Source organism: Lactuca sativa, chromosome 5 (assembly GCF_002870075.4).
Source record: "Lactuca sativa cultivar Salinas chromosome 5, Lsat_Salinas_v11, whole genome shotgun sequence".
Classification (NCBI taxonomy): Eukaryota; Viridiplantae; Streptophyta; class Magnoliopsida; order Asterales; family Asteraceae; genus Lactuca; species Lactuca sativa.
The window spans coordinates 92482162-92496212 of NC_056627.2; the positions used below are offsets into that span (position 1 = coordinate 92482162).

At 33.1% G+C, this 14051-nt stretch overlaps 1 protein-coding gene across 1 annotated transcript; it reads right to left on the reverse strand.

The window, feature by feature from the left end:
* Nucleotides 1-7495: 7495 nt before the first annotated feature.
* On the reverse strand, nt 7496-12219 carry LOC128134170 (uncharacterized). The gene is made up of 5 exons (XM_052771643.1): nt 12093-12219; nt 10853-11991; nt 10720-10795; nt 9559-9831; nt 7496-7539 (listed from the first exon to the last, which is right to left on the reverse strand). The coding sequence occupies exons 1-5, from the start codon at nt 12217-12219 to the stop codon at nt 7496-7498; spliced, it is 1659 nt and encodes a 552-aa protein (XP_052627603.1).
* Nucleotides 12220-14051: the final 1832 nt, after the last annotated feature.

The window sequence follows — 14051 nt, forward strand, 5'->3', positions numbered from 1 at the left end:
TCCCTTTGTATAAATCAAAGTCTAAAGAAGTAATCACAGTGATTTTTTTTTTTTGCATTTTTTTATAATAATTGTTGTAATGTTGATTACATTCAATACAGTTTTAACAGAAACTTTAAGTTTTTCATTTAAACATTATGTTCAAAAAGTTTTAAAAAAAACTGTTACAACCGAAAAGTATGATTTAGATTTATAAAATCACCATTACATCAATTATGCTAAAAAATTCAAGGATACCTAACATTATTTCTTTAAAGGGAAAAGGACAAATATGCCTTTTTCTTTATACTTTATGAAAAAACAAAAACAAATGAAACAAAAAACAGATACCACACTTTTGTTGTATGCTATCTCCTTCTCACGAAATAGATACCATAGAAAACAGATACTATGTATACATAATGAAAGTAAGATGATATATGAAACTCAAATCTTAAAAAAAAAGTAGTAGAAGGAGAAGAAGATTCATAACAGAAGGAGAATGAAAAGAAATAAACTATAAACTGAAACTATGGATAGGTAAATGAAACTAGTTGCTAATTCTTGCGTTTAAACTTTTAATATTGTGTTTTTTTCTTTGTTTAAAATTTGTTAAGTGTTTTTTTTAATAGATTGTAGCCTCGGAATCCATACGAGACACTGGAGCAGTTGCAAGTTCTCGGGCTGCTGAAATTGGGCTTGATATTCTAGCACAAACAATCCAGGTGTCACCTAGTTATTAAAGTTATATTTGTAAACATGTATATAAATACAAGGGCATTTTGGTCATTATACCCCCATAAAAGTTTTTAAAAAAGATAGGTAACTATTTGTTGCGCTTAATTTATGGATTGATAACATTAAAAAAAATCACATCTCATAGTATTTTCAAATATACATTTCTCCTTTTGTCTTACAATTTTTATATTGAATGTTCAAGATGATTTAGATAACATAACTCGTTTTCTAATACTAGCAAGAGAACCTATAATCCAAGGAATTGACAAGCCCCATAAGGTAACAAAAAAGATAATTTATTTTATTGTATTTTAAATCAAATTATCAAATCATATATAAACTACCCAAACAATATTCAAATTTTATTTTATCGCCTCAATTTTGCAGACGAGCATTGTGTTTACATTAGAAGAAGGCCCGAGGGTCTTGTTCAATGGTTTAGCTGTGTTTGCTCTAAGGGAGATCAACTTATCAAAAGTAAGTTATTTTTTTCACCCTTTTACTTAATATTTTTGTGATTGAATGAAAGTCTTAATGAAAGTAATTGACAACCCTTTTTCTGTAAATGATGTTGTGATTGTGGGGGAGGTGTTTTGTTTTTCTCTGTTGCTAGGTAACCTTCTTAACAACATCATTCTACTTAAGCAGGTGATTAATCAAAGATTAAGTGATATTTTTAATCATGTTTGGCATTCCTTTCCAGTAAGAAACAGAGTTGCATGATTATTTGTTAGTTTTATAAGAATGTATAACACATATTAGCAATGTATTATTTTTGTTTAACATTTGAATGATTCTTTGTATGACATTATAATTTGTGCAATTTATTTTATATTATGCAATGGATTGTATTTTTTGTATATGGTATTTTATTTCTATTATAAGAAATTAAATGAAAATTTAATTTAAAAATTAATAAATATATAAATTTATTTTTTTTTAAACATTTAAATTTACGATACGCAAAAATGTATGTCATCTTCATTTATGACATGGCCTTTCTTGACAAGGGCTTTCTTGATACGCATTGCGTGTCATTAACACGCGCGTCGTAAGGTTACGACACGCGAATGCGTGTCGTCTTCCTTTATGACAGGGCCTTCCTTGATACGCATTGTGTGTCGTAACCGCGCGTCGTAAATGCGCGTCGTCTCTCTTTATGACAGGGCCTTCCTTGACACGCATTTGCGCGTCGTCTGAGCGTTTTACGACGCGCAATGAGCGTCGTAAAAGGCCTTTTTTCTAGTAGTGTAAGTTTCTGATATTCAGTTATATTGACCAAATAATTAGATTTTTCCAATTCATATTCTCTTTTAATGACCAAATTAGGCTCAAGTGGTGTTTTAACAGGTTTACAAGCAAGCATCCCAAATTCATGGAGTAATTCCATACAATACTTTCTTTGATTAAGACAAATCCCATTCTCATATTTTAATACCTCAATCCCTAAGAAATATTTCAGATCACCCAAATCCTTGATTAAAAACTGAGACTTAAGGAAACTCTTAACATTATTTAATTCAACTTCATTATTACCAGTTAAAATAATATCATCTACAAAGACAAGAAGAACAACAACTGTACCTTGACAATTTCTAACAGATAAGGAATAATCATTTATGCTTTGTTTAAAGCCAAAACTGGAAAGAGAAGAACATAGCTTCTCATTCCACTTTCTTGGAGCTTGTTTAAGCACATAAAGAGATTTTAACTACCTACAAACTCTGACATCATCCTTAGAATGATATCCTTCAGGTTGAGTCATATATACACACTCAGACAAATTTCCATATAAAAATGCATTGTTAATATCTAACTGATAGAGAGGCCAAGAATTATGAACAACCATAGAAATAACTGATAGGCTTTGAGCATTCTAACACCCCTAAGTGTACATGCAACCCTAGAAAACCTTGGATCAATTTTTGTCTAAAATACAAGCAAAATATGATTTCCAAGGTTCATAATCCTATCTAGCATACATGGGGAACTTTATCCTAAAAGGATGGCTAGAATTGCATACCTTGTAGTTGATTTGATTCTTGAAAACCTTGTGAGCCTAGCACCCCAAGTGTGATGCCTCAAATGCTTCACACAACACCAAATGCCTTTGGAATGACTTTTGAGAGAATGCACACACTTGTAAAATCGGCCTAGCCCTCTTATGTTCTTAGTGTAACCGATTTTGGTAGATAGCATGTTCCTTATATAGTGTGACACATCTAGGGTTACACCATGTAAACTCTAATGTGTCATGACTCTTCATTTCCATGACCCATGGGTTTGTAACTCCCATGGAGCATCCTATGGGTTTAACCCAACTTGATAATCCATGGAGCCTTGTAGCCCACTATACAAGTTATGAATGATTTACATAATCAACCCATATATTTAATTAGTCATCTTTTGATCACTTAATTAATTCCAAATTAATTCTTGATCAATACTAATTAAATAATACTATTAATATATTAGAACTTATAATATATTAATAAACCAAAAGTGTTATTTCTCTCATTTAGTCTATCCAAATGCATGATGTCATGCAACCCAAATGGACCATGATGGGTCGGGTCAAGTACATACCAGAAATAGTTATGGACTTAAACACTTTATCCAATAATAACAACACGAACTGTTACTATTTTAGCTACAGGAGAAAAAGTTTCCTCATAATCTATACCCTCTCTCTGATTATATCCTTTAGCAACAACCTGGCCTTATATCTTTCTATATCACCATTGGACTTATACATGATTTTATAAATCCATCTACATCCAATGGCTTTTCTTCCTTTAGGAAGGTTAGTTATTTCCCAGGTATTATTTCTATATATAAAGAGCCTCCATTTTCTCATTCATAGCCTTGATCCAATTAGGATCCAAGGCTGCATCACTATAGGACTTTGGTTTAACAGTTTTATTCAGACTAGAAACAAAGCAAAAATTATCCTTATTAAGAGTTGACACTACTAGAAAACAGCCCTTTAATGACGCGCAAACAATGACACACGCTGATAGAGGACACGTATTTGTACGTGACCTAAAAAATAATGTCATTTTTGTAAAATTTGAAGGATAGAGGACACACATTTTTGCGTGCCCTAAAATTAGTGTCCAACAAAAAAAACACGGAGGGCACCAACCATAAAAGGCGTGTCGTATAAATGTGTCGCTTTATATTTTTTTTAGGAATGAGCGCGTTCTTGGGGTGGGGGGAATGAAATCCCAAAAAATTAAACACCCCGCCTGATGCATCTCCTTCTAAAATCCTCTACCAAAAAACCCTAATAATCCTTTAAGCAGCTCGTCTTCCCCTCTCTCTCTCTCTATCTCTCTCTCTCTCTCTCTCTCTCTCTCTCTCTCTCTCTCTCTCTCTCTCTCTCTCTCTCTCTCTCTCTCTCTCTCTCTCTCTCTCTCTCTCTCTCTCTCTCTCTCTCTCTCTTCTCTTTCAAGCCCTAAGCCCTAAACAGCCTCCACCAGCATCTAAATGAGCCCTCGCCAGTTACCTCTACTCCACCATCAAGTTCTTGCTCCGCCTATGGAGGTGGTGGCGCTGCTGGTGGTTGTCCTTCAGCTTCAGCCACGCCTCTTCACGATTATAGTCTGTAGATAATGATTTATGTTTGTGAAGCAATGATGGCTTTGACAACCGCGATGGCGGAGAAGTTGTATTCACGTCTGACATGACTGGTGGCAGCGGTAGCTGTCCTCCAACCCATCTCTCCTCTCCGCCACCTTCGCCGACCTACGCGCCGCCTGTCAACGGGTCCCTGCCTGCATCTCCTTCACTACAACAAGTAAAATTGCAATCGATATAATAAAATCTATTCATATTCTAAACCACCATATCAGATGATGTAGTGTAGTACTGACTGACTCAGTGAGTCAGTGAGTGAGATATTTAATTGATTAACTGGAAATGGTATGTGGTTCAGGTGGCTTATCCAGGAAAAATTGCAATTGGGGGACATTCTTACGGGGAATTTATGACTGCAAATCTGTTGGTGCATGCCCCTCATCTTTTTAGTTGTGGCAATGCTCGCTCAAGAGCTTATAATAGAACACTTACACCTTTTGGGTTTCAGGTAAGTCAGACAGACTTTGATTTGGTCTTTGGTTGGTTTTTGCTCATTTGTAATTTATTATGTTGTTGAGTAGAATGAGGATAGAACCCTCTGGGAAGCCACTGATACTTACATCAAGATGAGTCCTTTCATGTCTGCTGATAAGATTAAGAAGCCCATCCTACTTATCCATGGAGAGTCATGGTTATTCATCACGGGAGAGCATAATGCGTGTCCTTTGGGAGACAATTCATGAGGTAAATTGATAAAAAGTTACCAAATTCATGAATTAAATTGATAAAAACTAACTTAAATTGTTATTATTATTATTATTATTATTATTATTATTATTATTATTATTATTATTATTATTATTATTATTTAAATCTCAGCTTCTTCCAGAACAAGCAGCAATTCTAATGAACTTGACATCCAGGCTTTCTATTCCTTCAGCAATATCCCCAAGGGTATATCTGGTATACATTTGCCAGGCTATGAAAGCTACCCTGAAAATAATAATTCCATTAAAATGTAACATTCCCGATTCCTCAACATTAATTTGTTAAATTTATTATCTGTTCTCAAAAATAATACAAACATTATTTATGTCATTAATTTGTTGATTTTTTTAAATATTTTAGGTCTCGGAGACGTTATTTGAGATCACACTCCCTCGATTTTCTGGTGATATTCTCCCGGAAACCGATGCAGGGACTGTATTGTCAATTGCAGACATGTAAAATGTTTTTTTTATTTTTTTATTTTTTTAATTGATGATTTTGAATTGTTTTTTTGTTCATGAATTTGGTAGGTTAGATAGCCTAGTTAGGTTGTTTGGAGCAGGATGTCAACCAAGTTCAACTAATGACCCTTTTGGTCTACGAAGAATCTCATATGGTCTTGTAAGTCAACTTAAAATTTAAATTAGTCAACTCTTATCTGCTGTCTTTTGATTGATTATAATTTATAAATATTGATGGGTGTTTCTTTTAGGTCCAAGTGTTGGTAGAAAAAGATAGAAACTTGCACTTACAACATGCTTTGGAAGTTGTTGCTTCTGTGCAATCTTTGAGCGGATTACTGGTATTTTTCTAATTTTCTATTCCTCTAATCTTTATACATACACACACACCTTTTACCTTTGTTTCTTCAACTTTTGAGTATTCTTTATCTTTGTTATATATTGTTATTATGCAGGAAAAAAGTTGTGGTGCAGAAGGAGAACGTCTTAAAGAAGCCACCAATATAAACAAATCACTTTCAACTTTAGGGTATTTAATTAATTCTAATTCAGGCTTATTATGCACATCTCGATTTTATAAAAAAATAGTCTTTCTTCTAATTGCTAATATTAGTCCATCTAGTTGGTGAGCGTATGGTGTCAAGGTTTCTTGAGAATTGGTTCAGCTGCATCGCAAAAACTATTTTGTTTTAAGTATCTACAACTTTTAATGATGTTTAAAAAGCACCAACTTTTAAGGGTGACATGGTTGCTAAAGCAAATCATGCACGTTGGCGAAAAATCGAAATAGATAGTGGATGTACATCATCAAAACAATTTTAGCTATTGGGAATATTGTCACACTTACATTTAATTCTTACTTTAAAGATATTGCTTTTATTGAAAAAAAAATGGTAGTAAATTATTGTATAAAATGTTTTGTATATTTGCAGATACTTGGATATTGTTAGAACAAAAGGATTAAAGATATCACAGCTAGCTCTAGATCCAAATTCAACTGGTATACATCATATATAGGATCACAATACGAAAAAGAACAAGTAAATTTCATAGGTGAATATTTAATTATTTCCACTTTCTGGAGTCTTAGACATAAAAACTTTGACATGAATAATTACTAATACACCCATAACTTGTTTAAACCAACAGAAGAGTGTATGACAGCAGAAGCAGCGTGAAATGTTCAGATACCAGATACCAGTAATGGCCCACTATATTCCGCGTAAGTTGCAAAAAATAGCAACATACTTTTACTTTACTTTTTTTAATTATTTTTTATAACAAGACATGTGATATTTAAATTGCAGATTTGTGGAAGGAATGGCTCCGGTTTTCTCTATAGTTGCATGACATTGTGGAAGGATCCTCAAGGGCGTGCACTTGTAAGCTGGTACGGGGGCGTTTTGGTCATTGAAAAAGGAGTCAAAGGTTGAGATATTCTCAGTGCTGGCATATGCGTTCTCTATGGAGGATTGTAAGTATAAAAAAATCACCATTGTTTCTCAGTTTAATTGGTATTCTTAATAGTTTTTTCAACAATCATTACAGTGGTCTTGGAGCTTCTTTAATGAACATAGAGCATTTTGCTGAAGCCAAGATTTCAGTAGCTGGCAGGGATGAATTGAGTGGTTTGGAATCTTTTTAACCTAATCAGGTAATGCCAAATAGCAACACACTTCCCTTTTTATTGTTCATTATAGCATTATACTTTCATTTCTTCTTATTATCATATGAAAATTCACTCAATTATAAGTACAATGTTGTAATAGATTAATTTAGAAGTCAGATGCTATAATAAGCAAAATGAAGCTATATATATATATATATATATATATATATATATATATATATATATATATATATATATCTTTATACCTTAAAAAGCATTTACAAGATTTTGCTGAATTTTAAGAGGTACAAGCTTTTAAGCATCATATACAATAATTTTATGCATCGGAGAATAATAAATCTTATTCGTTCAAAGACAGATTTTGAATAGGTCTTCTAAGCTTATCTTCAAATTGAATTGGTTAAATATGAAAAAGTCAAATAAGATGATGATGATAAGATTTTGAATGGGTCAAAGTTTGACCAAGTGTTCCTCATATCCAATTGAATCGGTAAATACAAAATCTTATCCGGTCAACATTTATGAAAAAGTCAAATAAGATGATGATGATAAGATTTTGAATGGGTCAAAGTTTGACCAAGTGTTCCTCATATCCAATTGAATTGGTAAATACTAAATCTTATCCGGTCAACATTTATGAAAAAGTCAAATAAGATGATGATGATAAGACTTTGAATGGGTCAAACTTTGACCAAGTGTTCCTCATATCCAATTGAATCGCTAAATACTGAATCTGTCAATAATAATGAAAAAAGTCAAATAAGATGATGATAAGATTTTGAATGGGTCAAAGTTTGACCAAGTGTTCTTCATATCCATTTGAATCGGTCTAATACGATGTACACGTTATAAAACATTTCATATAAACTGGAAGAGGCGCATTGATCTAGCATTCGTCTATCTTGAATGCCTTGTCATTGACCGCAAAACCTCGGTTTTCTCTCTTGCTCGCTACCTCCTCCTTTGTTTTTCTTTCTATTAAAATCGAATAAGCCCAAAAATGTCTTACGTTTAATCCTAGCCCAGGTATAAGAAATCTCTATCTGTTCGTCATTTTGTTTAACAAATTTTTTATGTCATTTTGTTGATCCGCACCCGTCGCTTTGCGCGGGTAAACGGCTAGTATATATATATATATATATATATATATATATATATATATATATATATATATATATATATATGCTTTTCATCAACATAATTGCTTCTTCTTTGTATGGCTAGTTCTCCTTTGTTGACCATGGAGTAAGCAAGTTGTCTCTTCTATCAAAGGTTAGAATCGCGAATTACAATCAAGACTTGTGATTAGTTGTATATGTTGGATAGTAGATTATTTGACATTTTTTGCAACGAGTGTTAGCAGATTATTTGACATTTTTTGCAACAGGCGTTAGCAGTGACTGTGAGATTCATTCAAAAGGATGCAGAGAAGAAGAAAACATCATTCTTCCCCATACCGTATTTCAAGTTATTCATTGATTGGCTACTTGACCTTAGTACCCTTGATCCGGTTTTTGAAGGTGCAAACTTTCAGGTGTGTATTCATTTTTCTCTTTTCTCTATCATATCATCTTGTATTTTATTGCATCTTGTATTGTATTTTTCACATAATTGACAAGGAGCTGTTGTATCTATTCAGACTAGGCTTAGAGCAGTGGTTGCAAGAGATGAGTTCAGAAGAAGAAGAAGAAACAAGGCTGCAACTATAGTTCAGGTACTATGGATGAATTATGTTTGTAAAGTATTTAAGAAAATGATTAGAAACAAGGGTGAATTTGTACAGATTAGTTAGCTACTTGCAGGTTGATGTTGACTAAGCAAAGGGGAAATGGATTGTATTTTTTTGTATCTAATTCATTTGTAAATTTTTGCTACAACTTCTATTGATTTGTTTTATCTTTCCATTAAACGATTATTTGTATGACATTAAATTTATGCAATGGATTCTATTTTTTGTATATGATATTTTATTTTCTATTATGAAACATTAAATACAAATTTAATTTGAAAATAAGTAAATCTATAAATAAATTTTTTTTAAACATTTAAAATTATGATACACAAAAATGTGTGTCATCTTCATTTATGACATGGCCTTTCTTGACAGGGGCTTTCTTGATACGCATTGTGTGTCATTAACACGCGCGTCGTAAGGTTACGACACGCGAATGCGTGTCGTCTTCCTTTATGATAGGGTCTTCCTTGATACGCATTGTGTGTCGTAAACGCGCGTCGTAATTGCATGTCGTAAATGCGAGTCGTCTCTCTTTATGACAGGGCCTTCCTTGACGCGCATTTGCGCGTCGTCTGAGCCTTTTACGACGTGCAATGAGCGTCGTAAAAGGCTGTTTTTCTAGTAGTGTGAATAGTTAACAGACCTTTCAATTCCATACTTATACTTACCTTCTACAACATAATCACTAAATCTAACTGGCATGTTAACATTTCTACCTGATCTAGTAACCCTGGTTGACAAACTATCAAAAGGATCAGAATTAAGTAACTCATTTTCCTCAGACAAAGCAGAAGAGTTTGGAAGCATCTCACCAGAAGGAGGCACATTTACCTCACCAGTCTGGTTACTGACATTAGAGGAACAAGTCTCATCCAGGTTATGGTCTGCATTAGCACCATCCAACTGATGGTCACTTCTCAAACTTTCTACCCTAGTGCTATCTAGAACATAAATAGAATCAATTGAATCATCATAGGAAAACAGGTCATTTGAGTCTATAGGGCCAACAGATTTATTTGTCAAAGATGAGGATTTAAGCTTGAAAGGAAACACAGACTCATAGAATTTTACATCCTTGGAAAAAAACAAAATTGGAATCAAGACTAATTACTTTATAACCTTTTTTATCAGAAGAATAGCCAAGAAAATACATTTATCTTCCTTTCAGAAAACTTATCTGAATTATTTAACTTGGTGGCAAAACACAAACATCCAAAAACTCTAAGTTTATCAAAAACTGGTAGGAGTCCTATTAATCAGGAAAATAGAAGTTAAGATAACATCTCCCCAGTACTTGATTGGTATACCAGACTGAAACATTAATGACCTAGCAACATTTAGAATATGTATGTGTTTCCTCTCCACAACACCATTCTGTTGTGGAGTATGAACACAAGATGTTTGATGTATAATTCCTTTAGACTCAATCAACTGTCTCATTCTACTATTTAAAAATTCAGTACCATTATCTTATCTAACAGTCTTGATTTTAACAGAAAACTGAATAAGTAAAATATTCAAGAAGGTAAGAACACAATTATAAACTTCATCTTTGGACTTCAACAGATAAACCCAAGTTGCCCTAGTATAGTCATCCACAATTGTCAAAAAATATCTAAATCCTTCTGTAGTTGTCACTCTATAGGGACCCCAAGCATCCAAATGGATTAACTCACCAAGTTTAGAAGTAGTATGTTAACTAATAGGAAAGGGTTGTCTAGTCTGTTTAGCTTTATGGCAAACATCAGAAGGATGACCAAGTCTATTATGCCAAGTTACTTTAGACACATAACAAACAAAAAAGGAAACATACAAATTAGATAGATTACCTGAAGGTACACTATTTATGTAATAGAGATCTCCAGACTCTCTACCATTCCCCACCATCACCTTTGATTGTAAATCCTGAATTTTACAATTATGTTCATTAAAAAAAACTTCACAGATACTATATTTGCAAACCTTATGCACATACAACAAATTAACATTGAAATCAGGAACAGTAAAAACATCAAATAGAGTCAAAGAACTAGATAGATTCATGTTACCAATCTTATCAATTTTAGCTGAAGTACCATTAGGATGACTGACAAGTAATTCTAACTTAGACACATCCACAGTGTCATGGAGCAGTGACTCAGAAGCAATCATATGTTGATTAGCTCCAGAGTCAACTATCCATTTTTTACTATTAACAGAAGTATTAAAGGCTTTAAACAAACAAGTACCTGCCATATTTGCACTAGCAGATGCTTCCTCATTGACTTGCCTATCACCAATAAGTTGTAAAAGCTTGACATATTGATCCTTAGTGGGTTGATGAAACTCAGAATCCCCAATAGAGTCAGAGAAATTATTAGTACCAGTACTTCCAGAAGAAGCAGTGGTTGAGTTTGCAGAAAAAATTTTAACAAAATTATTTTGATTATTTGTTTCACTTCTTGACTTAAAGTCCTTAGGATATCCAATTAACTTGAAGCATTTTTCTATGGTATGACCTTTCACACCACAATTCTTACATTGAACTATTTGACTCTTATTCTTATTATTGTTTCTACTATTAAACCTACTATTAAAAGCAGAAAACTGAGACTTAGTCACAGACTGAGATGACTGAAGAGAAGTCAAAGAACAATTTCTATAAAGAGACTCTTCTCTTGACACAATGGAAAAAGCAGTTTTCACATTAGGCAAAGGGTCCATTAACAAAATATGACTTTTAACTTGACTATAAGAATCATCATGACCAGATAAAAACTGCATAAGTTTCATGAGATTAGAGTGATCCTTCAATTTGATAGAGGCATCACATGTACATTTAGTTAGACTGGTAAGACCATCAAACTCTTTCCACAAAGAATCAAGCTTATTGAAGTAATCAGACAAATACATACCATTTTGTTTAAAAGAATTAATCTGCTGATGAATGTTAAAAACAACAGACCTATCAGATTTATTGTAAGTTTCAAAAAGATTTTCCCAAATGTCTTGTGCAACTTCATAATAAGCTTGACTCTGATAAATGGAGTCAGAAATAGAAGATAACAGCCAAGAACACACAACAGCATTAGCCCTATCCCATTTAGTTTTCTTAGAATCATCTACACTACTTTTTTAAAAGAACCATCAACAAATCCTAATTTGTTTCTTGCCTTAAGAGCCCTAGAAATGGAACTTCTCCATAATCTAAAATTTTCATTACCAGTTAACTTTGTTGTAATAATAGAGGTAACAACATTATCAGAAGGGTGAATGTAGAGAGGATCATCAAAATTAATTTGATCATCCTTTTCACTTCCACCAGGGGGATCAGTAGCACCACCCGCCATAGAGACAAACAAAAACAATCAAGTATAACAAAAACAGCAAGAAAACAAGACCCTGCATAGATCTTATGTCCAGATGGTCACCACATATGTTGGGGCCTAAGACAATTAGTACAGAGAGAATAAAAGAACACTAAACAACTTAGTAAAAGACAACACTAAGTGGTGTACACAAGACACCAAGATCTCCCAGAACAAATATAGAAAAGGATAAAGAAAGAGAAGCCTCACAAAGATTTAAGAGGAAATAACAAGGAATCGACTCTCTTAGTCCGTTCTCAACTAGGGTTTATCGGTGATGAAATCCGACCCCTAGAGAGTTATTTCAGACAAGAGATTAATCGATCAGTTTAGGGTTTCCCACTGAAGAGTAGTATTGCAATCGACAACTGCACAACAGAACCTGCAAGACATAAACACACTCGCAGTACCAAGATCTTGAAGCGGAAAACAAAACAACACATGTATTCGTTATGATTTAGGGTTTTCCTTCAATAATCGGAGCGAATACCAAGTAGAACACAATTTATAGTAAATAGAGCTCAAGGAACCCTCCGACTAACCAAAAACTGTGTGAATCAACAACGAGAAAGAGAAAGAGAGAGAGAGAGAGAGAGAGAGAGAGAGATTCAGAGAATACCTAATCAATCGAAAAGGTAGCAGAACTCTACGATCGTCACAGAACCAACAAGAACTCAACGATTGTTGCAGGAACAAGGAGCCTATGCTCTGATACCATGTAAAGAAACTAAAAAACTCAAAGATCTCCCAACTTCATCATTTCAGTCACTATGAAACATATGGTTTATACATCAAACAAATTACAATGGAAACCTTACTACATATACTCTCACTCTCATATGAATCTAAGATCAATACAAAGAACTATAAGAAATATGAACAAACCCTAATCGGAGTGTAGAGAGAATGAACAGATTCACACACTAAAAACATATATATCCTATCAAATGAAGTAGAGACAAAGCAATATATACTTCGGATCAAATATAATCGGGTATAACCAGCAACCCGCGTGTAAACCCGATACCTGCACAAAACATACACAACACACCCCCACAAATATACAAATACGCACAACTTACCCATAATTTATAATTAATGTTAAGTTTGTAATAAATATAAAAACAACATTTCTTAACACTTTCGTTTAGTTAGATGAAACCTAAAACTACGAGTTAGCTCCTTACTTTTATGGATTATATGAAGTTGGATCAAGCTTGTGTTTGATTTTTGATACCTAGCATGATAAAGTTTTAATCTTTGTTGCTTATATTCAGGTTAAGTGTAATTGAATGATTAATTTATATTGCATGAACTTGATTACCTAGTAGTTTAGGAACATTAAGTTGCTAGAACTAGGATTCACCAAATCTTAGAGTAGGTGATAAAGACATCAAATTTATCTGTGTTAGAGAACATAATTTGATCATAATTGTGTTTAGATAAATCTTACATAGCTCACTAATTCTTAATAGTCAATTATGTGTTTGCTTGTGTATGATCATTACATAGTAGTTCATGAATTGATAAAAATACTAGGAGATCTAATCAAGATTGCTAATAATATCTATTGCAGTAACTAACTTTAGTAATCCATATATAAGAACTAACCATAGGAAAATTATGGATTCAAAACTAAACGAAAGTGCTTTTAATATATTGATAACATTCGTTCCTATTTAAGTGCTTGTTTAGTTTTAAGTTAATATGAACTTGCAAAATCAGATAAAATCCCTTCTTTATTTATTGTTTTAGATTAATTTTTAGTAATTATTTAGTATATTGAATTTGTTTCCTGTGTTCGATACCCAACT